General features: G+C 41.8%; 1 protein-coding gene across 1 annotated transcript; it reads right to left on the bottom strand.

Annotated features, from left to right (window-relative positions):
* Positions 1–301: 301 nt before the first annotated feature.
* LOC121974557 (IQ domain-containing protein IQM6-like) lies at positions 302–2,645 on the bottom strand. The gene is made up of 9 exons (XM_042525667.1): positions 2,424–2,645; positions 1,987–2,358; positions 1,740–1,920; positions 1,581–1,669; positions 1,413–1,503; positions 1,186–1,338; positions 1,011–1,103; positions 834–935; positions 302–744 (listed from the first exon to the last, which is right to left on the bottom strand). Exons 2-9 carry the CDS (start codon positions 2,337–2,339, stop codon positions 349–351), a joined length of 1,458 nt encoding a protein of 485 aa, XP_042381601.1. The 5' UTR covers positions 2,340–2,358; positions 2,424–2,645; the 3' UTR covers positions 302–348.
* Between the last annotated feature and the right edge of the window lie 22,150 nt (positions 2,646–24,795).

The following is a 24,795-nucleotide window of genomic DNA, read 5'->3' as shown; positions in this document are numbered from 1 at the left end:
CTAATGTCATTTTTTAAAAAAAATATTTTTTAACTTAAATACTATAACTTAAACCCTCAGTCAGTATTAATTAGATATTCGAGTTGAGTATGAATAGAATTATATTAGATTGGTACTCGTATCTGAAAATTCTCATTATTAATTACTTGATTATTTAATTAATCGAGTCAAAAAAAGAATCTTACATGTCCTCGTCTATTATCGGATCCTCCACCGCGGGATGAAAATTGTCATCCTAGTCAAGCAAAAATTATTTCAGTTTAATTTGGCTCTTGAAAATGTGTGATAGTATCTCTAGAGATTACCAAATAAATGAATTGAATGCTTTTAATTTTTGCTTTTCAACATCTAGAATTCCTTCTGCGAGGATGTTTCATCCTTCCTTAGACAGTTAGACTTGGGCACTTGGCAAATGGCAAGGCCCGGCGAACGAAATCTCGAGTTTCTGGGGCTTCTCGGCGATATGTTTACTTCCTCCAAGGCTTGAAATTGAAGCTCCGACGGATAATCCCGCACGCAGCCGATCCGCGGCCCTGCGCCGGTTGTCCACTTGCAGGAGAGCTTCTTCCCCAACTGATACGATTTAATTACCTTTTTCGAATTTATCCTTCGAAGAATCAGCTCCGATGGTATGCAGGTTCGTGCTGAGCAATCAATGTTTAATTGCTTAAACGAAGCTAATTGAGGTGAATCGGCTCCAATTTCCGATCGGTTGTGCTCACCATCCTCCTCAGTTGGACTTCTCTGTACAAACCAAGAACAAGAACAAGAACAAGAATAAGAAATCTGTTTCTGTTTTAAGTATGACAAATAGATAACACTGACTTGCTCACCTTCACATCAGTAAGATCCACATTGTTTTCTTCAAGGAACCTCATGAACTCCTGGAAGTTCTTCTCCGTCGGGCGGTAATGGCCACTATGAGGCCACACAGCCTGCAAGACACGGCAATAGCAAAATCAGTGAAATCGAAAACAACTTCCAATTGAAACTCAAACTAATTTCTATACCTTCAGGATTCCATCTTCCACTACCAATTGGCCGGCGGCCGAAGTGGCTCCGCCGGCCAGAAAACTAGAGTGCTGAAACGTTCCTTTCTTCTTCTGCAATTTTTAACACAAACAAACAAATATTATAGATGTGTCAATCGTGTAAGCTTTTCTAGGACATATGGAGATCATTCACCTCAGCAACATATAATTTCTTCGATGTGCTCAATACGAAAATCCACTTAGCACCTTTTGGACCATCACTCGTGTCTAACACTTGCCTACTCTCTCTGTATAAGAATTTTCCATCGTCGTCGTCGATAATAACTTCATAGTCTTCCCTTTCCTTCTGCAGAATCCAGTAAGCATTTTCAGATATGCACACACAGAGATTGTATGCATGCTCACAGAGAGAGTTCTTACAGGGCCGAGATACTTGATGCATTGTTGTTGAAGCTTCGATCGCGTGCAATGCTGTTCGAGGTTGACCTCCTTTCCTTCTCCGACATCAAGCCTATAATAGTTTTGTCAGATCACTACTGAATCTGATCAGTTGGGCCATTTTAATAGATGTTGATCGGACAATCTAACCAGTAGAAGAAGGGCTGCATGCTCTCGCACTGCAGCCAACGATCATAGTAGAATTGGAGATTGTGACCGTAACGGTGTCGCGGATCGATCTGTAATTCGCAATAAATTAGTGAGAAATTGCCAATAAAAGGAACAATTTGCAATGTGTTCGACACTTACTGCCTCGAGCCAATGCTGCAGAGCAAGTTTCTGAGCTCTCTCATCCTTTGACAAACCTTTCCCTACCTTGGCAGCTCTGGATTTCGCCCGGGACCATCGTGAAACCGCGGACTCTTGCTTCTCGATGTCGAAAAACGACACCGAACTCCGCCTGAGCAGTGCAAAATCTAGCAACTTCCACCTGAAATGTGCATAGCGAGTTCAACGACGATGTAATTGGAGAAACAGAACGGGCAGAAGGTCGCACCAGCGCTGCTCGACGAGGACGGCGCAGTCTGCGAGCTGTCGCCTCGTCCTAAAGCTCTTGTAGACCTTCTGTAGCTTCACAGCAGCCTCATGCTTGGGGCTGCCGTGTTGGACCAAGATGGAGTCCAGGGACCTCTTCCTCAAATGGCCAGGCCTTTTGATTTCGGGATCATGAGGCTTTATGGATTTGTCTGGCTCAGGGGGAAGATCCATCTCTCTTCCATCGAGGCTCACTGATCCTTGGAATAGTAACTTGCCATGAATAGAAGACCCCAAGCCTAAACTGAGGATAGCTTCCAAACCACCATTGATGGCTGCGTAGCAAGCAATGGGGAAGGAGAACGTCATGCCCATGTCTGGTTGGATCGATCCTCTGCAAAAAGATTTCAAACATTAACACCAAAAGAAACAGCTAGCAAAAACATGAATAAGCCTCACATTCGCGATTCTATCTCGAAGTTGGTGTTAAAATGAGGCGATCATGGAGTCGCAGGGCCTCTTTCTTGCTCGAAGCAGCGAGTACAGTAGAGATGATGACAGCCGATGGTGTTAAAATAGCAGCAGGAAGGAGAAGAGTAGATGAAAGTGGAAAATATTCAATCATTTTCTAAACTCGTGCGATCATGCAGTATCAACATTTCTCTTTTTCTATTTCTATGGCTTCTCAAGTGTCGGTTTGCTTATCAAAGTTCTTGCAATATCTACTAGGATCGATCCCTAGTACGAGTCAGGTACAATGGAAGTGATGGAAAGCTAATCCGCCATGCAAGTAACAGTGACAGTTCATAATTTGACAGGACGTCTACATCTTATCAATCATTGAGATGATCATTATTTTAGACGGATCCGATCCAGAATACTTTGTGACGCGGTGATGATAGAGAATCTCATCTTGTGATTATAATGGAAATAATGGAAGTAAAAGTGAAGATGATTAACGTACACATAACATCGATCAATCGGATGAAATATGTCTTGATCGGGGAGAGGTCTTTGATCCGTCGTCACCTTCAACATAGGGAGGAGTTAAACAACCAACACTCAATGGATTATTGGACGCCGAATGAAGGAACAGACGAGGTGCAAACACCGAGCCGAACGATTACCCCGCTCACCTAGACAGCAGAGCACGACATTGGTGGAGTTCAACTTCGGCCGAGCGATTACCCCACTCGACAGTAGTAGAGTGGAACTTCGATCGAGCGGACACACACACAGGAATAGTGAGGTTCTGGCCGATCGGACGAGATATCAGAACAGCGAAATCCCGATCGAGCGGCTAACCCGCTCGGTCTAACATTTCACTCTCTTCGATATCCATCGACATCTTTTTGGAAGTTGGTGTCGTCGACACCGGACATGGACAGTCAGAAGATCTATGGCGAAAGTTTCCACTGTGATTTCAGAGATATGTTCGGTCCATTATAATACTGTGTCAGTAACATTTTATTGATAAATCTGAAAATCTTGGGAAGAGTGCACATGCACTACATAAACTCTATATAAAAGAAAGTTCAAGCATGGACGAAAGTACGCACTACGTGAGATATTATGCTCTTTAGTATTCATTTTCTCTTTCTATTTCATCGTCGATGACTAATTTAAATATCGAAAAATCAATATTGAATATCCTTTTCTTAATTCGACACTGACATAATTTATATTCAATAAAAACGTCACATTTCTCATTTTCCAACTACTCGGCTTTCGTACATGATGAATCTATTTTGTTTGCATTGAAGCTGATGCAAAGATGTGAAAACTGAATCAGCTGAGGATCGATTAATTAACTAGAGGATCCAGGTTGGAAATGGTGGCGCAACAGCTGTGTTGGGTATTGTTCATTTGTTTTGTAGCACCGTCCACGAGCAGAATTGGTCGGACGAGGCTTCTGCGTTGACTCCTTCGATCGCTTCTTTCGGCGATCAATCACCAACTGACCGTTTTAAAATGTCAAGGCGCGTCTTCGCCGTAGCTGCGTGCCGTCGTTGGAGGAAGTGGAAACGCAATACTGAGAAGAATAGTTGACTGTGCGTATAAAAGAAAGGCGGCGCCGCCGCCGGGAAGATGGCACAGAGGGCGTGTAAAAACTGCAAGCGCCAGTTCGACACTGCCCTCGACCGATGGCTGACGGAATGCCTCTGTTTTCTGAAATCAAATCGTTTTTACGTTGGTGAAAATTTACATTTTTTCAGTCTAATCGATGCATTTTTGTGATTTTAACGGATTTGTTAGCTCCAGTTTGAAGAAAGAACAATTCATGTGGGATGCTACTGACTGATTAAATAGCATTTTTAATAACGATTTTTAGATCTATTATATTTTATTCTTGCTGAATCACTGTCGATATTAGACAACAAGTTAGAGCCCTGGAGTAATCTATGTTGCTATTGTCTCTTTGACCTCATGCCACAAACCTAAACCACAATTATGAACAGTTTGCATTTGTTCAACGTTCGTTCTTCTATTTGAATTGATGATTTTGTCAAACATTAGTTCATTGTCTCAAAAAAAACAATTTTTCTTTCCAAAAAACATCATTTTTCCTTTTTTTTTTTTTAATTAGAAGGATTAAAAAGACGTTTTTTAATCAAAATAACACTTCTATAATTTTCTTCCCCAAATTACCCGTATTTTCATCACCTTGCACTACAAAAAAATTGTAAATTATGGACAAATTTAGGGACGAATTTTCCCAAAATTTTCGTCGCAAAATTTTTTGCGACAAATTTTGTGACGAAAATATATTCGTCGCAAATTAGTCGTTGCCACATTTTGCAACGAAAATAAAATATTCGTCCCAAATTTTGCAACGAACTAAAATTTTCGTCACAAATTTTGTTGCAAATCTACACTGCATAGTGTCTTCAAATTTGGGACGAAATTAGATTTTCGTCCCAAATTAGGGACAAATTCTGGTTTGTTCCAAATTTGGGACGAATTTCAGTTCGTCCCAAAATTCAAGCTCCCGTTTCATTCAATTTCGGGACGAAATTATTCGTCCCGAATTCGGGACGAAAAAATTTCGTCCCGAATTCGGGACGATTTTGGTTCGTTCCGAATTATCCCTAAAATATAGTAAATCAGAATAAATTAGATTTTGGAACGAACCTAAATTTCGTCCCAAATTAGGGACGAACTTTAGATTCGTCCCAAATTAGGGACGAACTTTAGATTCGTCCCAAATTAGGGACAAAATCGGATTCGTCCCAAATGTGGAACGAACTCAAATTCGTCCCAAAATTTATCCCAAAATACAATATCCAGCAACCAAACATTTTTCATTTCTTCATCCTATTTTACATATCAAATACATTCAAATATCTATACACATCCAAACAAACATTCAAACAACTTCATATCCAAACTTCACATTCAAACAACTTCACATTCACACAACTTCACATCCAAACTAACATTCAAATATATCAATTCAACAAACATCATATTTACACATGAAAACAAGAACTAGTTTGGTTCAACAACTCATAATCCAAATAACAAATACATCTAAGCATAAAATAAAATACTAATCATCATGCTCCGAGAGCTTCATGCACCTTCTTCCATGCTTCGTTCTCCTTTTCCTACATCAAATTACAAATGAATAACTAACATTTATAACAATATATATATAGATCTAAAACATACATCAATGATATCATATTGAAATAAGACATCTAAAACTTATGCAACTAACAAGTAAAATATTGTCTTGTTTTAAAAAAAATTAAGAAAATTAACGATTCTATAATAAAGAAAATTAACTACAACATAAATGAAAATTAGAAATACAATTGGTAATACAATTTCGACCTGTACCTACATGTGCATATCTAGTGCTTCATCCTATCATATGTGCTCACATCTACATATATATACTTTCACATATTTTAATTTCTAACTGGGTTTGGATACCAAGCTAGTTGATCACTTTAATCCAACTTATTGTATGTTTCACTGATCTAGTTTATGTTTAATCCATGCAAACATAAACATTTACAATTAATGCTTAGGACATAAACAAGTCATACTTTGTTCATGCTAGAATCTTCCTGGAGCTAATGAGTTATTTCTTATCTATTAACTAAGGCAATCTAGATTCACTATATGCCTAATAAAAGCTAGTACAATTTTCACAACATAGCTCAAATGAAAGAAGGGGAATGATCATTATGAGGAGTTTATTGATTATTTTCCATTTTGAAGATGTTTATTATACAAACTTGCACTTCATTTATTTTGGATCTCCCTCCCTCACGTACATCTCTTTTACTATCAACTCAAAGAGTAAAGCATTGTTCACATGGAAAATAGGAAATTCTAATGAGTAATGGATTCTAATTAATATAATTAATAAAATTAAACTAAAGTTATTATAAATTTGTATAATAAATGTTAATCCTACTGATAATTAGTAAGTAGCTATATAGTGTTTGAATTTATCACATAAATGGTAGATTTGAATTTTGATTTTAGATTATAATTTTTAAAAAAAATTAAAAATAGATTGGAGTCTCTCAATGAAAACACAAGACGGCATAAGAAAAACAAGGAATCTTTACTTTTATCTTTGCTCGTCTCATTCTTTAAATATCCTTGTGATTCCTAATGGCTACAAGGAAATCTTGATCATTCTCTTAAAGATAATAGAGGGGTAAACAAATTAACCAAAGTGGGAAATAAGTTTACTTACATTATGACATTACCTTTTCTTTCATCTCTTCAAGGCAAGCTTCAACTTTGCACAAAACCCAATAAATATTAGAAGATCACTTCAACATAAACAGTGGAGTTTCATAGCTAGAAGAAGTAAGAAAATAAAATAAGATTAACCAAATAAATCTAGAGATATGGTCTTAATACATAGTTATCATAATAGATCAAAGACTTAGATAGCAAAAAAATCCTTATGTAATCAAAAATACATGTATCAAATGTTTATGACATAATAAAATTATTGACACGTATATAACTAAATTGCATAGATTAGTAATAGACAGATAAAAAATATAAAACATGACATAAAATGCAAAGTAGCAAGGTAAAGTAAAAATTTAAAAGAAACTATAACAATAAGTGTAAAAAAAATTCTAATATAAAACTTACAATAATTTAACTAAGATTCACCACCATCGCCATCATCATGATCACCATCGTCACCGTCACCGGGAGGATTCTCACTTGGAGCAGAAATTAACTTGAAATGTCGTAAAATCAATTCTTGATTTTGGCGCATTTGTCTCATTTCTTCATCCCTTTCATTTAAAATATCCTTCAACTGTGAAACCTCTTCAGTCAAGTGGGTCATCTGCTGGGTCTGTGAGGAGGAGGAAGAAATACGGCCAACTCTATGGATTCTGCTCAAAGAACCCATTCCAAATATCTTTCCTCCTTTTTTTGATCCTCCACTCGCTTGTAGCCATAAATTTAAATCAGTACCAACAGATGGCTCAGACCCCTCCATATCTGCACTAGTAGAACCAGAACATCTTTGTGCTACCTCTAGTTCATCATATTTCTCCTGTATTGTAATAAAAAATAAATTATAATTATAATAACATTAAGTTATTATAGTGGGTACATTAATAATAGAATCTAAGGTATAAATTTAGATCAAAAATTTATTCAAACCTTGATTGCTCTAGCTCTGTCCCCGCTCCAAGTCTTATCTTTTTTCTGAAAGGTGCGGGTGAAAGTTTCTATAAATGTAGGCTCCTTTCCTAGTTCTTTGGACTAAAAAAGATGATTAAAGAAAATCAAATAATGTCAAATAGAGTAAGAAAATAATAGGAGTGTTAAGAAATTACCAATCTGCGTCTATGCTCATCAATATTGATAGATCCTCCCGCATATGTAGCAGACATGTCTCCAGAATTAAAAGATTGATTAGTTTTATTCTGGTGACTTCTTGTTTTAAACTCCTCACTTTCCCAATAATTGGTAATCTTTATCCAGTTTTCCTCAGTAATGAATGGTGGTTTTTTCCCCTTTGACTTCGCATGATTGAGTACATGACGAATGTGATCGCCACATTTTTTCATGAAAATCCTTCTTATTTCCATGTCATCATTCATGTCCCAAGTGAATGATCGCTGTAATAGAAAAAAAATAATTATTTATATGTTTACTTTCATTTAAGATATAAAATAAATGAAATACCTTAAATTCACTCCACCATAACTCTCTAGTCGGTGCTGGAGTGCTAGTATAACTCATCGAGTCCCCTCTCCAATGGTTATTCACGATTCTATTAATCTCGTGAATAACATGGACAGAATTATCGAACCTATTATAATTTATAAAAAAAGCATGTTAAAGAATTATGGAAGTTGATAAAATAAAATATTTTAATTTTACTTACGAATCTCCACAAGGGGCTATAGACTCTCGAGTGTCTGGCCTCTCTGCAATCGAATGTCGAGAAGGAATGGAAGAGGTTGCTGGGGACTCGATCGGTGAAGGTACAGCAGAAGGGGAAGGGGAAGGCGATGGTGCACAGGAAGGTATTGTTGAAGGTGTATGCGACGGTCCTGCAGTGTCAGCTTGATTAGGTGGGGGTGTAGATACAGTGTCTGTAGGTGGTGTATGGTGAGCGCCCCGTCTACGACCACCTCGTCGAAAGAGATTCTGAATATTCAAACAAATAACAAATTTAATACAAATTTGTTTCATAATAAATAATATGAAACCAAAGAACTTACCATATTTGCTAAGAAAAAAGTGAATCCACGAACTCCCGAGAAGACGATAAGATGTAACTTGTAATTATCTATAAAAAATACAGAGTATTAACAAATAAGATATATAACTTTAAAAATGAAACAGTTTTGTATATATTTGAGACAAATAAACTAATTGAGCTATGAGTTATGGGAATTACAAATTGAAAATAAATTTATTCTTAATAAAGCAGTATAATATATGAAAATAAAATATAAAAACTTACTCATTATAAAAACTCAAAGTCTTCATCATCCTCCTCCTCCTCCTCCTCCTCGTCCTCGTCCGCATCTTCCTCCTCCTCCTCCTCCTCATCATCATCATCAATTTCAGTTGTATCCACATTTATCACTATTCCTACTTGTCTTAAAAACAGTAAATTAGGGACGAATTTGAAATTTCGTCCCTAAATTGCGTTAAATTTGGCGACAAATATATATTCGTTGCCAATTAGCAACAAATCCAGAGATTTGTCGCAAAATTGCATAAATTTTCCAACGAAATTTAGATTTTGACGCTGATTGGCAACGAATTCTGCGACGAAAATATATTTGTTGTTAATATCCGACGAATTTATTTCGTTGCTATTTTAGTTGCTAATTAGCGACAAATTTGTTTTTCGTTGCAAATGCTGTTGCAAATTTGCAACGAATATTATTCGTTGCAAATTTTCGTCCCTAAATTACAGTTTTTTTGTAGTGTTGCATGATGCAAATGTCACATTGAGAATGAAAATATCCTCAATGGTGGTATTATTTCAATCTCATATTTTATGAGATATCAAATAATTTATTAAAATTTTATTAATTTCATGTAACTGTGATTCCACATAAATAATATTATTCATATATAGCTCAATAATTTCTCTTACTACATCATCTGAAATCACTTCTTCAGTACTTCTAGAACTTTTGATTCTTCCTTTTCTTGTACTTATCTTTTCTAAGATACCGTGTCTTTTGATCCAATTAGTTGACTACACTTCTAACACATTCTAGATACATTTATAAGTAGAGTAATTGATGGTCCTATAAGTATTACAAGATGATCCGGTGGTAAGGTGGGGTTCGTCCGACAGGAGGTCAAAGTGGTCAACGTCCTGGGCAGACGTCCGATCGGGTGAGCTACCTTCCCGATCAACAGGAAGAGTAGTCGGCTCGATACTTCGACAGCTCAGTCGGACACCGAGCTTCCGACGCTCATGAAACTCAAGCAGGGAAAGACAAGGGTCGAGCGCCTACCTCGCTCGACTGGGTAGTGGACGCAACCTCGACCCGGCAGGCGAAGGAGCCTTAGCCTGACAAGGCAGAGCTGGACATCAAATCACTGGTTGAGCGAGCGTTCGGCCCGACCGTTACATCACCTTGGCGGTAGATTGGCTGAGCGGCTCTCCCGCTCGGCTCAATAGCAGACAAAGGGAGCAGTTGGTAGTATCTTCCTAGGGAACAGTGTCATCGACAGGCGACATGATCGAATGGCACAATAAGCAACATCGGCCTCGGGAGGGCGAGCGGCGCATGAAGACCGGCCGGAGCAACTCTTCATATGGGGACAGAACAAGATGCCGACTGGCACTCCTGGAGAGGTTCCACCAGCGCCCATTCCATTTCACCGGGCGTTATTTCAGACGCCCTCAAAGATTGCTCAGGCCAACCAGGATAAGGGTTCCTCAGATGAGGCCCCCGCTCAGGACGAAAGAAAAGGCAAAGCATCCCGAGCCGATTCATCACGCGAGCGGATCAACCCACAATTCTCAGAGGTCATTCTGCAGGATCGGTTGCCGAAACACTACGCTCCCCTGGCGCTCGGAGAGTATAACAGGGTCGACCGACCCGAACGACCATCTGGGTAAGTTCGATAACGCCGCTACCTTTCATCAGTACACAGATGGAGTCAAGTGCCGAATCTTCCTCACTACGCTCTCCGGCTCGGCCCAACGATGGTTTAGAAGGTTGCCGGACGGGTCTACCTAAAGCTTCAAAGACTTCCGAACGACTTTCCTTCACTAGTCCGCGAGCAGCAGGCGCTTTCAGAAAACAAGTGTCAGCCTGCTTTCCATGAAGAAGGGCCAAAGGGAAACTCTACGAGCCTACATCCAGCGCTTCAACTAGGTGACGATGGATATCCCCTCGGTCTCGTCCGAGACCATGATGAACGCGTTCACGCAAGGGCTCATGGACGGGGACTTCTTCCGATCGCTCGTCAGGAAGCCACCTCGCGACTATGACCACATGCTGAAGAAGGCCAATGAGTACATAAACATGGAAGAAGCTCAGACGGCCCGAAGGAAGGAGGCTCCATCCGAACCATCGGCGCTGACTGAACGATGGTCGCTGTCCAGCCATCAACCTCCAAGAGGGCCCCGAGCCGAAGGAGTACGCTCACACCAAGAAGCAAGGCCTCATGTCGTCCAACATGTTGCCGCAGAACGACCGAATCCCAAGGGGAAGTTATGGACCCCTTTGTTCTGCTCATTCCATCAGTCTACATCCCACAACACCCACGATTGTCGCGGGTTTGATCTGGTCGCCCAACCAGCGCCTAAGAGTTATCGGCGCCGATCCCCTTCTCTTGACCGGTGACATGAGCATCATCGGGCCGATCGATGAGAAGAAGCAAGGCGATCATCAAGGCGGCCTCATTGGAGAAGCGCGGAGCCGATAAGAGCCGGGCGCGAGCGAAGCAGGCTGTCCACTCGGGAGGAGGAAAACAGAAGTATTGCTACTCGAGGCGAGATCAAGATCATATCTGGCGGGCTGACTGGCGGGGATTCCAACCGAGCCCGGAAGTCACACGCCCCGCGGTTAGAAATCCATGCAGTGGGCTGTAGCCGGGAACATGCCGTTGGACCCGAGATCAGCTTTAGCCCCCGGGATCTTGAAGAAGTTGAAGTGTCGTACAACGACGCACTCATTATCCAAGCGGTAATCGTCAATTACACTATTCACCGTATATTCGTTGACACAGGTAGCTCGATCAACATCATTTTTAAGAAGGCGTTCGACCAGCTCCAAATTCACCGAGGCAAGCTGTTGCCAATGACGACCCCTCTATACGGGTTCACTGGAAATGAGGTCTTGTCGATTGGCCAGATCAAGATGACCATCTCGCTCGGGGAGGAATCGCTTCGGAGGACAAGGGACACCAACTTCATCGTAGTAGATGCCCTCTCAGCCTACAATGTCATTTTGGGCCGACCGACCCTCAATGAATTCCAAGCGATCGTCTCAACCTTCTGCCAGAAGATTAAGTTCCCGGTGGAAGATCGAGTCGGAGAAGTAAAGGGCGATCAGCTCGCCGCTCGAAGATGTTATGTCGAGATGGTCAAGACCTAGACAAAGTCCGCTCGTAAAACACCCCGAATGGAGGTAAGCACCATAACTGAGAAGTCCTCTACTTTGGTTTATGAAGAGAAAGAAGAGGTGCAGATACATCCGGGCCGAGCGGAGGTGATAACCTTCATAGCGTCTGACCTAGAGGTCGGGCAGAAGGCCGAGCTGATCAGTTGTCTCTAGCAGAACCATGACGTGCTCTCCTGGTCTACCCATGAGCTGCCCGACATTTGCCCGAGCGTCGCACAGCAAGAGCTCGACGTCCGACCAGACGCTCGGCCGGTGAAGCAGAGGAAGAGGGACTTCAATGCTAAGTAAAACCTGATTATCCGGGCAGAGATTGAGAAACTATTGGAGGCCAGCCACATACACGGAGTTTAGTTCCCGAGCTGACTTGCCAATGTGGTGTTGGTCTCTAAACCGGGCATTAAATGGAGGGTCTGCATCGACTTCCAGGATCTTAACAAGGCATGTCCGAAGGACTTCTCTCCCTTGCCCAGGATTGATCAGATGGTAGACTCCACGGTCGGGTGCGAGCTGATATGCATGCTGGATGTCTATCAGGGGTATCATCAAGTGTCGCTCGCCCGTGAAGACCAAGAGAAAGTCAGCGTCATTACCGCCGACGGTACGTACTGCTACAACGTAACGTCGTTCGGCTTGAAGAATGCAGGAGCCACCTACCAGAGGCTGATGAACAAAGTCTTCCAGCGGCAAATCGGCCGTAACATGGAGGTGTATGTCGACGACATATTAATTAAATCCCTCTGAGATGCCGACCTCTGCGCCGATATCAGGAAGACCTGCCATACCATCCGGACGTACAAAATAAAGTTAAATCCTCAGAAGTGTCTGTTTGGCACTAAAAGTGGGTGCTTCCTAGGGTATATCATCACCGAGCGGGGCATTGAGACGAACCCTAGCAAGGTAAAAGCACTCCAAGATATGTCACCACCAAGAAACTTAAAAGAAGCACAACGCCTTACCGGTCAGATAACAGCATTGTCACGGTTCATCGCCAAGTCATCCGACTGGAGCCTTCCCTTCTTCAAAATTCTACGCCGAACCACCAAGTTTCAGTGGGACGAGGAGTGTGACCGGGCCTTTGAGGAACTCAAAGTATATCTGAACTCACTACCTGTACTAGCTAAGCTCACTGTTGGTGAACCATTTCGGATTTATTTGTCTTCAACCGAGCACGTTGTCGGCTCAGCCTTGGTTCGGCAGAATGACAAAGAACAGTTAGTGTACTTCTTGAGTCATATGTTAAAGGATACTAAATCTCGCTACATCGGTCTTGAGAAGCTAGCATTTGCATTGGTACTCACCGCTCGGAGGCTTCGTCCTTATTTCCTCGCGCACACTATCGTGGTGATGACCAACAACCCTCTTGGAAGAGTCCTGCTTAACCCAGAGGCATCCGACTGACTGATCAAATGGACAACGGAGCTCAGCGAGTTTGATATCCAATATCAGCCTCGAACAACCATCAAAGCGCATCCCTTAGCAGATTTCATCACGGAGGTACAGAATCCCGAGCCCGACGCAGTATGAAAAGTATATGTGGATGGGTCATCCACTCGGCAAGGTAGTGGGATCAACATACTGCTTATCTCCCCACAAGAAGAGCGGGTGCAATTGTCCGCTCGACTAGAGTACCGGACAACCAACAATGAAGCCGAGTACGAGACTTTTATACCCGGCTTACAAGCCGCTCGGCACGTTGGCGCTAGCAGGGTTCTTATCCATTCTGATTCTCAATTAGTCGCTCAGCAGCTGGTTGGAGCATTCGAGATCAGTAACACGTGGCTCAAGTTATATGTCGAAGCCTTCGAAAAGTTGAAGGCAAACTTCCAGGAGGTAATCATCCTTAAGATCCCCCGAGCGGGGAACCAAGCGGCGGACGAGTTGGCTAAATTGGCGAGCTCACTCGCGTCGATCGTCATTACTCATCCGATCGAGCAAGTGCCCTTGGTGGCGCACGTCGATCAGATGAAGGGGCTCACTTTCCCTAGCGATTGGAGAACGACCATAATAGAGTTTCTACGATCAGGAGCTATGCTCTCCGATCAGTAGGAAGCTCGCTTATTGAGAAGAAGGGTCGGTCGCTTCAACTTAGTTGGGGACCAGCTCTACAAGAAGGCCTTCTCCAGGCCATTGCTTAAATGTGTCGAGTCAGAAGATGTCGACTATATACTGCGAGAAGTACACCAAGGCTCCTGTGGAGGGTATCCAGGCGGTCGGTCACTAGCGAGGAAGATTCTTTTGGCCGAATACTTCTGGCCGACTCTACATGAAGATGCCGCTCGGACAGTAGCTAACTGTATATCCTGCTAGAAGTACCACCACCTCTCCCACCAGTCGACTGAAGAAATGAAGGCTTCCACTGTGTCGTGCCCGTTCGACCAGTGGGACATGGATATTGTGGGACCCTTCCTCATGGCAATCGGACAACGAAAGTTTTTGCTCGTCGCAATAGACTACTTCTCCAAGTGGGTTGAAGTCGAGCCGCTGACAAAAATAACCAAGCAGATGGTCCAAAAATTAATATGACAGCATATCATCTGTCAGTTCGTCATTCTGCGTCGACTCTGTTGGTGCAACCTTAGGTCAAGGTTGACCTGGTTGACCTGACTCGAGTTGACCTGACTCGAGTTGTATTTTGATGTTTGACTTAGGAAGATTGTCGGTGCAACCTTAGGTCAAGGTTGACCTAGTTGAGTTGCATGTTGATGTTTGTCACTCGTGGAAGAGTTGTATTCTTGATATGGGACAAGAATAGATGTTTGGGAGATTATTGGGGCAACCGTAGGTCAAGGTTGACCTGGTTGACCTGATTCGGGAAAAAGTCCAAGTATGGAGACTTGGCAACGGAAAAGTCCAAGCAGGGAGCTTGGCACTAGAAAAGTCCAAGTATGGAGACTTGGCACTGGAAAAGTCCAAGCAGGGAGCTTGGCACGCGAAAAGTGCAAGTATGGAGACTTGGCACGGGAAAAGTCCAAGTATGGAGACTTGGCACTGGAAAAGTCCAAGTATGGAGACTTGGCACGGGAAAGTCCTAACTGGGATGTTAGGCAGTGTGGAAAGTCCGGTGAGTGAAGCCGGGGGAAAGTCCTAACTGGATGTTAGGCGGTTGGAAAGTCCCGTGAGTGAAGCCAGGAAAGTCCTAATTGGGATGTTAGGCGGTTGGAAAGTCCCGTGAGTGAAGCCAGTGGGAAAGTCCTAACGGGATGTTAGGCGGTTGGAAAGTCCTGGTGAGTGAAGCAGGGAGAAAGTCCTAGAGGGATGTTAGGCAGTGTGAAAACCCTAGTGAGTGAAGCTAGGTGAAAGTCCCGTGAGTGAAGCCGGAAGGAAAATCCAGATGGATCAAGGGTGATCGGACATCCGGTGATGGGAAATCAAGTAGGTCATAGGAGTGACCGGATACTTGCACGAAGAGGAAAGTCCAAGTGGGTCAAAGGATTGACCGGACACTTGGTGGGAGTCTTCGCAGGTCAAGGGAGTGACCGGATGCTAAGCATGATGTACCAATAGGTCAAGGTTGACCGGATATTGGTTTGAAAGGTTTGGGACTTGGTTTGGGCAAAATCGCTCGATCGATCGATCAGCCGATCGTTGGGTGTCCTCGATCGATCAGCCGATCGATAACATAAGGCAGAGACCGATCAGGGTACCGAAAGTTGGGCGCTTCGAAGAACAGCTGATCGGTCTCCACGACCGATCGGAGACGCAGAAGAGAGGTGGGATCGGTCGTGGACCGATCGATCGATCGATCAGGAAACGAACAGAAAGATTGGGCAACTTTCTGTGGAGCAATCTGATCGGTCTAGGGACCGATCAGCCCAGGGCCTGATCGGTCCCCAGACCGATCAGAAGGGTCCTGGACCGATCAGGGTGGAGCCTGATCGGTCCACGATTCGACCGTTGAGTCACAACGGGTCGCTCCGTCTTCTCCGCTGGCTTCTGTCTTCGCTGTGCAGGTTCACAGGTTATAAAAGGAGATCAAGGCTTTGGTGCAACTTCTTCTTCTTCCTTCTTCCTGTTCTTGGTGTTGCTAAGCTTGCTGTTGAGCTTTGTTAAGCTGCTTTGAAGCTTCGCGTGAGCTTCTGGCTGGGTCACCTGCTGTTGTAGGCGTTTTGAAGCCGCTTCATCCGGACTCCAGTCGACGAGAAAGCAAGATTGGTAGAGTGCTTGTGTATTCTTATTGTATTTCTTGCTTATTCTTTGTACTTGTACTCCTGTTTGCTGTTGCAAACAAGTGTGACGAGGTTTCTCCACCCAGAAGGAGTTTTTATTAGCCGGTTTTGCGGGGACTCTTCCACCGACGGATTGATTGGGTTCGTCCAACTTACGAACACGCCGAGGAGTAGGAGCATCATCTCCGAACCTCGTACATCGCTGTGTTAAGGTTTGATATTCTTCCTTTCGTTTCTAGTTTATTTTTCCGCTGCGCTAACGAATTGTAGGAAGAAACGAGCGATTTGGGGCGGCTATTCACACCCCCCCTCTCTAGCCGAGTACGTAGGATCCTAACAAGTGGTATCAGAGCGAGGCCGCTCTTCGACGGATCAACACCCGGGGGAGCACGGGCTAGAGATGGATCTCTATGGAGAAGATGTCACGATTCAACCCTTCTACGAGTCTCACGACAACTTCACATATTGGAAGGTAAGGATGATGTATTTTCTTAGAACTAATATGTTACATTGGTTTTGTGTACAAGAAGAGTTTTGTAACGACCACCCTTCTTACTACTACTACTACTCTCTAAGAGTAACCGTTACTTATCTACTACTCTACTTAACCGGTTTATTAAAAATCTCTAGGAAAACCCTACCGAAAAATTTCGGCAGAGTCTCCCCTGTACCGGTGACAATAATCATAAGTACATACATATACAAAGCAATAACATCACCACGCAGTTTATATATAACTAAAAATAAACTATCCTAGCAATGGTAAACAAAAGAACTCCAACAATAGGAAATAACTCAACTACAATGCGGAATAAACTTAACATAGACAAAGGAAACTACTAAAACAATCTCTATCAATTTAATAACTGAAAGAAAACTCCAAAGAAGGAGTCTTGACAGTTTCCTTAGCAAACTCCTGATCTCTCCATAGTCCAGCCATCACACACCTTCATCACCACCACCTTGTCGCCTTCCTTGCTAAATCTTTTCCTTTCCTTTATCTGCAGTAGGAGGAAGTGCAGTCTATAAGCATAAAGCTTAGTGAGCGCTATCTACTCACAAAAACTCGATATGCATGTATATCAATAAAAACATGCTAAAACTGAATGCTATCATGTAAAGCTACTCATGCTCATAAATAGCAAAGGAATCATACTATCCGAAATACTAAACATGTATAGCTAATCATGCTCAAAATCCAATAAAGGAATCATACTAACTGAAATACTAAACATGTATAGCTAATCATGCTCAAAATCCAATAAAGGAATCATACTAACTGAAATACTAAACATGTATAGCTAATCATGCTCATAATCCAATGAAGGAATCATACTAAACATGTAAAGCTACTAAACATGTAAAACTACTAAACATGTAAAACTACTAAACATGTAAAGCTACTAAACATGTAAAACTACTAAACATGTAAAGCTACTAAACATGCTGAATAATCTAGTAGCAAGAAACAAATAAAACTACTACTGCATGCTTCAAATAACAAGAAACTAAACTTTCTAATTCTAAACATATTTGAAGCTTGTTTCATTTGTTTCAAAACTTATACATTAATACTTCAAAATAATAATCAACTTCTCTTGGGCCCGGCATTGTACCACTTAGCGCGCATTCTTAATAAGAATCGAGGTAGCTAATCCCGAAATTACTAAGATACTTCTAGGCCATGTGCCTAGGGGCAACTTGGAGCCCATCCCTTGGAACTTGTGTCCGGTACATGCCATTAAAAAGTAAAATACTTTCTTACTAACTTCTTTATACTTGCCCTTACTTGGCATTTAAGCAAACACCTTGTGTGCGCTTTTGATATTAAACACCTTGTATGTGCTTTTGATCTTAAACTTCTGAAATTGAGATCAAGTTAAAGTCTTGGTCTTTCTTAGCTTATAACTTCTCATATTAGTCCAATAGCAAAAGACTAAAGATAGGAATCATTACTGCTCATGTTAAACTGATACTTTAAAAATCTGCATGCTATACTTATAAAAATCTGCTTATTAAAGTCTGCATACTATACTTAACAAATCTGAAATCTTTAGGCATGCTACAGCAGAAGTAAATCAAAGAAAGAAAGATCTGCATTCTTTAAAAAGAAAACTGCATACACTTAGAGAGTAGTTGTTCATGCTTGTTAAAGTAGCGAATAAAAACAACTTTGAGCTTACTAATCATGCTATAAAATAGAGCAAAAGAAAGCAACTTTGAACTTACTAATCATGCTATAAAATAGAGCAAAAGAAAGCAACTTTGAACTTACTAATCATGCTATAAAATAGAGCAAAAGAAAGCAACTTTAAACTTACTAATCATGCTTTAAAATAGAGCAAGGAAAGCAACTTTAAGCTTACTAATCATGCTATAAAATAGGGCAAAGAAAGCAACTTTAAACTTACTAATCATGCTATAAAATAGAGCAAAGAAATGCAACTTTGAGCTTTCTATACATGCTGTAAAATAGGCAAAAGAATGCAACTTTGAGCTTTCTAAACATGCTGTAAAATAGGCAAAATAACTAACTTTGACTTTATAACAAGGTTATTCTTGCCCTTAAAACAGTAACAAATAATCTATCCAAACTTACTAGTATACTAAGTTGTGCATGCTCATTAAGTGGCAAGGAAAACTAAACCGTACAGGGCTGTTCATATTCATGGAGGTAGCAAACAAAAACAGAACTGCATACTAATAATTAAGGGCTGTTTATGCCCATTTGCACGGCCAAAATAGAAAGTAAACTTGCTGGAATTTATGGCAGCAGGTAGACCTACCCGGATTCAACATTTAAGAGCTAAGGGCATGCTTAAAACACAACCACCGGCTGGAATTAAGACTGTTCGGCTTAACAATGAATTCGAAACAGAAATTCTTGGCAAGAAATGCTCTAATCTACATGGTATAAAGAGCTAATAACATAGGCAGAACTTGCTATTACTTAACTGCATAAGGATATTAATAGCATAAGCAAGAAATGCTACAATCTACCCGCTATAAGGGAACTAACAGCACAAGACAGCTACATATCAAACTCGATACAGCCAATCTTAACAGAATTGAGCATATGATTCGATACAATAGCAAAATCGAGAATGACATATCAACAAAGCAAGGAAGAAACCCTAGCATATTCTTCTACTCGGCACAACAAGATCCGGAAGCAAGGAAACGAAACCCGAAAATTCGGAGCAACTCCTACTGCAGGTAAGAAGCAACTCACATCGCTGTTCTTGGACTTACAACCAAAGAAGATGGCTGCTAGGGTTCGGAGAACTCAAGCTTTCGGCCTCTGCTTCGTGCTTATGGCTTCTCCTCAACGAGAGGATCTCGATGGTGTGAAAATCACATGGAAACACCCCTTGGCCGGCGCCGGAGACGATGCCCTAGCCTCGTCTTTGGTTTCGCTCGGGAAAAGCCGCCGTCGCGAGAGAGGAGAAGGGGAGAAAGAAATTAGGTTTCGGCTAAAACCTAAGTTCTCCTTTTAATACCCAAAAAAACTTCTGTCATCAACTACTACTTAAATATATTCGCTTCCCTTCTTAATCACAAAACAATTGCAGACCGGTTGGTCGGCTGGGTTAGGCTGACGTTCGGCTCGGGTCGAGGTCTTGGGTTCGAGCCTCACCTTCAACGTTTTTTGTCAAAACTTCTTTCTTTTTGTAACCCTACTAAACGACCTCCAAAAATTACGTAAAAATACTCTAAAAATTCCTAAAAATCTCTAGAATATTTTAAAAGTATTTCCAAATATTTTTATGGACTTTTAGAACTTGAAATAGGGAAAATTGGGTCGTTACAGGTTTTCCCCTCCGATGGATGAGGAAGGAAAACCTATCAAGAAGAAGGAGTGGACGAAAGAGCAAATCCGACAATCCGAAATCAATGACGAGGTAACAAAAATTATTGAATTTGCTTTGCCTAATAATGTTTTGTGCAAGATAGATAGGTACAACAACGCCAAGGAATTGTGGAACAATTTGGCAAAATTCCATGAAAAGGAGCCTAGTGAGCCAAGTAGCTCACATCATGGAGGAAGCGAATTGGAAGTTGAGGGCTACTCAACATCCAAGGAAGAAGAGGAGGAGAGCTCTTGTTCAAGATCGGAGCAAGAAGAGGCATCTACCTCCGGAAGGGATGAAGAAGAAAGCTCATCTCCATCCACAAACCTAGGTAACTCAAAAACTTTAATTTCGAGCAAATTACATATATTATGCTTTGAGTGTAGGGAGTATGGACATTACAAGAGCAAATGTCCAAAGAGAGTTAGGAAGACTCCACCGGCACCTAAAGTCAAGGAAGCTGGAGGCCTGATACGCAAAGGCAAGGAGCACGTGGTGTGCTTCCAATGTAAGCGAAGGGGACACTATAGGAGCCAATGTCCGAGGGGGAGGCAACCTCACAAGGACAAGAAACCAAGCACATCAATAGGGGGGGCTAAGGCAAACCCTAAGGTAATCTCTAAGGTTCATTATTGCAATTCTAATAAAACTCATGCTAGTAGTTTTGTTGCAATTGTTAATAATGATAAGCATGTTAACTTTAGGAACCAATACATGTGCTTAGGAGCTAAACATGTTAGCTTAGGTAAGGATAACACTAGAAATACCAACCCTAGGATTAACGCTTCTAAAGTTAAGGAAAACCTAGGTAGAAATCCCAAGAAGACTAGACACATGCCTAGGAATATCTCAAGAGAAAATGACAAATTAACACTTGAGGTATTAGAGAGGGAAAATCAAGTCTTGAGGTCAAGACTTGATAATTTAGAAAAGGTTCTTAAAAACATGAAGAAGTCATCTCTAGGGTTTAAGAGTCAAAAACCCAAGTCCAAGGACAAGAAAGGTTTGGGTCACAAACCTAAGTCCCAAGTGGTCAAGCCCACTTATCATAGTGTTCCATTCGATTATGGAACAAAACCTAGGGCTAGGAAGACCACCACCAAGGTCATAAGGGGAGTCACCCCTAGAGTTGATCTTGATGAGTCCCAAATGACCAAGGCTTCAAAGCCTAAGAGGGTCATTAGGAGGGTTGCTAGGGAAGTCATCCCTAGTGAATATTTAGTGAACCCAATGAGCTCACATAGATATTGGGTTCCTAGGAGCATCTTCTCTATCCCATAGATGGGTTAGAGAGTGTCAACTCCAATTAGAAGGGTAGTTAACCCAACTTTGAGGAAATTGACACTCAAGGAGCATTTTCAAGGTTTTGATAACCTTTGAAAATGAAAAAGAATTATTATTTACTCCTTGAAGAGTAAATTGTGCCATATTTGAAAAATATCGATTTTAATCTTATTTGGCACAATTTAAGAAAACCTAGAGAAATACCATAATTGGGATTTTGGTTTTCTCTTAGGGATATATGGGCAATCTAGGGTTAGATTTTAAGTTAGCCAAGGCTAAGGATACTTAGATAGGGAATTTAGGTATTTTATTTGTGCTAACTTGCCATGATTGGTTGCCATATGTCATGCCATGACATCATATTTAGTTTATTATCATTTGAAATGTCATGATAATGCTTAGGCTAGTTTATATGTCATGCTTTATTTAAGTTTTCAAACTTTATGTCATGACATCATGACATTGGCACATATTTTTACTTATGATATCATTATATGTCATGTCATCATCTCTTGCATTATAATCAATGAAATTGATTTAAGGACAAACATATAATTTGATATTGAGATCAAATTGGTGTTTAGAAAATGCATGAGAACTTAGCCTAAGTTGACCTTAACCCATATCTCACATCAAATTAACTTGAATGTGGTTTGATACACCTTAGATGTGTGTGAGATATTAGGATCATGAGTTAGGATCAAGGTGCATTGTCCTTGTACCTAGATGACCCTAATTAAAGAAATTAAGGATCATAGGGAAAGCTTGTGTACAAGTCATGTACATCTAGCCCTAAGATTATGGTCCCAAATTCAAATGGTTTTAAAAGCATTTTAAAATTGATTTGAAAAACCTTGATGAAGCTTTCCTAGTGATAGCATTCATCATTGAACATTGTGATACAAAGTTGAGTTAAACTTGAACTATTTCAAAGTTTTTGAACTTTGTATCAAGATTGAAAAATGGAAGTTATTTTCATAGAAAACTATTTTTCCATGATAGTATATGTTATGAGGAATGTATCCTCAAAATTTCACAATTTTTCGAATTTTCTGGAATTTTCTAGGAGTTTCTGAATTTCGGGAAGGAAATTTTAGAAATCTGACTATTAGAGTCCTGATCGGTCTGTGGACCGATCCAGTGAAGCATGGATCGGTCTGCAGACCAATCCAGTAAGAACCAGAGAGCTTGGTGCGATCTGGTGAATGCCTGATCGGTCTGGGGACCAATCCATGGGGTTTCTGATCGGTCTGGGGACCGATCAGAGCGTGCCAGTTTCTGATTCTCAGCTGTTGGTCTGAAATTTCAGCTGGAAGTTGGGTTTTGTGGATTTCTAAAGGTTTGAAACTCAAGACATTGTTGGTGCAATGGTCAAAGGGGGAGTTGATCTTTAGGGGGAGTTTTACCTAATTGTCAAGGGGGAGTTGACTTTTAGGGGGAGTTTTTACTCCTTAAGACTTTTGAGGATTAGTGATATGGGATTATCACTAAGTTGATTGTTGATTTTAGTATCTAGGGGGAAATTAAGAGTTTCAATGAAAGGTATGGGACTTTCATTAGGAAGAAACTCTTGACCTTGATACCCTTTTTTTTTTTTCCTTTTTGATGTGTATCAAAAAGGGGAGAGTGTTCATTGGAGAATTATTGGAGAACCCAAGTTAGGTTATCGGGTTAACCTAAGCTAGGGGAAGAATGTCAAGGAATGTTCAAGGAAGAACATTGGAATTCTTTTTGATGTGTGTCAAAAAGGGGGAGAATTATTGGAGAACCCAAGTTAGGTTATCGGGTTAACCTAAGGGGAGAATGTCCAGAGAATGTTCAAGGAAAGAACATTGGACATTGGAAGATGAGTGGAAAACCTAAGTTAGGTTATCGGGTTAACCTAACCTGATTATGGGTTTTGTCAAACATCAAAAAGGGGGAGATTGTTGGTGCAACCTTAGGTCAAGGTTGACCTGACTCGAGTTGACCTGACTCGAGTTGTATTTTGATGTTTGACTTAGGAAGATTGTCGGTGCAACCTTAGGTCAAGGTTGACCTAGTTGAGTTGCATGTTGATGTTTGTCACTCGTGGAAGAGTTGTATTCTTGATATGAGACAAGAATAGATGTTTGGGAGATTATTGGGGCAACCGTAGGTCAAGGCTGACCTGGTTGACCTGATTCGGGAAAAAGTCCAAGTATGGAGACTTGGCAACGGAAAAGTCCAAGCAGGGAGCTTGGCACTAGAAAAGTCCAAGTATGGAGACTTGGCACTGGAAAAGTCCAAGCAGGGAGCTTGGCACGCGAAAAGTGCAAGTATGGAGACTTGGCACGGGAAAAGTCCAAGTATGGAGACTTGGCACTGGAAAAGTCCAAGTATGGAGACTTGGCACGGGAAAGTCCTAACTGGGATGTTAGGCAGTGTGGAAAGTCCTGGTGAGTGAAGTCAGGCAGTGGGAAAGTCCTAACTGGGATGTTAGGCAGTTGGAAAGTCCTGGTGAGTGAAGCCAGGCAGTGGGAAAGTCCTAATTGGGATGTTAGGCAGTTGGAAAGTCCTGGTGAGTGAAGCCAGGCAGTGAGAAAGTCCTAACTGGGATGTTAGGCAGTGTGAAAACCCTAGTGAGTGAAGCTAGGTGAAAGTCCTGGTGAGTGAAGCCGGGCAAGGGAAAATCCAGATGGATCAAGGGTGATCGGATATCTGGTGATGGGAAATCCAAGTAGGTCATAGGAGTGACCGGATACTTGGCACGAAGAGGAAAGTCCAAGTGGGTCAAAGGGATTGACCGGACACTTGGTGGGGAGTCTTTGCAGGTCAAGGGAGTGACCGGATGCTAAGCATGATGTACCAATAGGTCAAGGTTGACCGGATATTGGTTTGAAAGGTTTGGGACTTGGTTTGGGCAAAAACCAAGCTCTGGATCGGTCTGCAGACCGATCCAGCGATACGTTTGTGTATCTGATCGATGGGGACCGATCAGCATGAAGCCTGATCGGTCTCCACGACCGATCAGAGACGCAGCCGAGAGAGGTGGGATCGGTCTGTGGACCGATCCCAGACCGATCCAGCTGTGGCCTGATCGGTCCACAGACCGATCAGGAAACGAACAGAAAGTTGGGCACTTTCTGTGGAGCAATCTGATCGGTCTAGGGACCGATCAGCCCAGGGCCTGATCGGTCCCCAGACCGATCAGAAGGGTTCTGGACCGATCAGGGTGGAGCCTGATCGGTCCACGATTCGACCGTTGAGTCACAACGGGTCGCTCCGTCTTCTCCGCTGGCTTCTGTCTTCGCTGTGCAGGTTCGCAGGTTATAAAAGGAGATCAAGGCTTTGGTGCAACTTCTTCTTCTTCCTTCTTTCTTCTCTTCTGCTGAAGATTTGTGGGCTGCGATAAGAGCTCTGTTGAGTTCCTCCCGAAAGCTTCGCGTGAGCTTCCCCGACTGGA

Source organism: Zingiber officinale, chromosome 4B, assembly GCF_018446385.1.
Source record: "Zingiber officinale cultivar Zhangliang chromosome 4B, Zo_v1.1, whole genome shotgun sequence".
In the NCBI taxonomy this organism is placed as follows: Eukaryota; Viridiplantae; Streptophyta; class Magnoliopsida; order Zingiberales; family Zingiberaceae; genus Zingiber; species Zingiber officinale.
This window is presented reverse-complemented; position numbering and strand designations above follow the sequence as displayed.

Coding starts and splice junctions, on each gene's coding strand:
- LOC121974557 (XM_042525667.1), bottom strand. CDS start 2,339: ATGGGCATGACGTTCTCCTTCCCCATTGCTTGCTACGCAGCCATCAAT. Junction 1,104..1,185: donor AGAAATTATATGTTGCTGAG/GTGAATGATCTC, acceptor TAAAAATTGCAG/AAGAAGAAAGGAACGTTTCA. Junction 936..1,010: donor TGGAAGATGGAATCCTGAAG/GTATAGAAATTA, acceptor CGTGTCTTGCAG/GCTGTGTGGCCTCATAGTGG.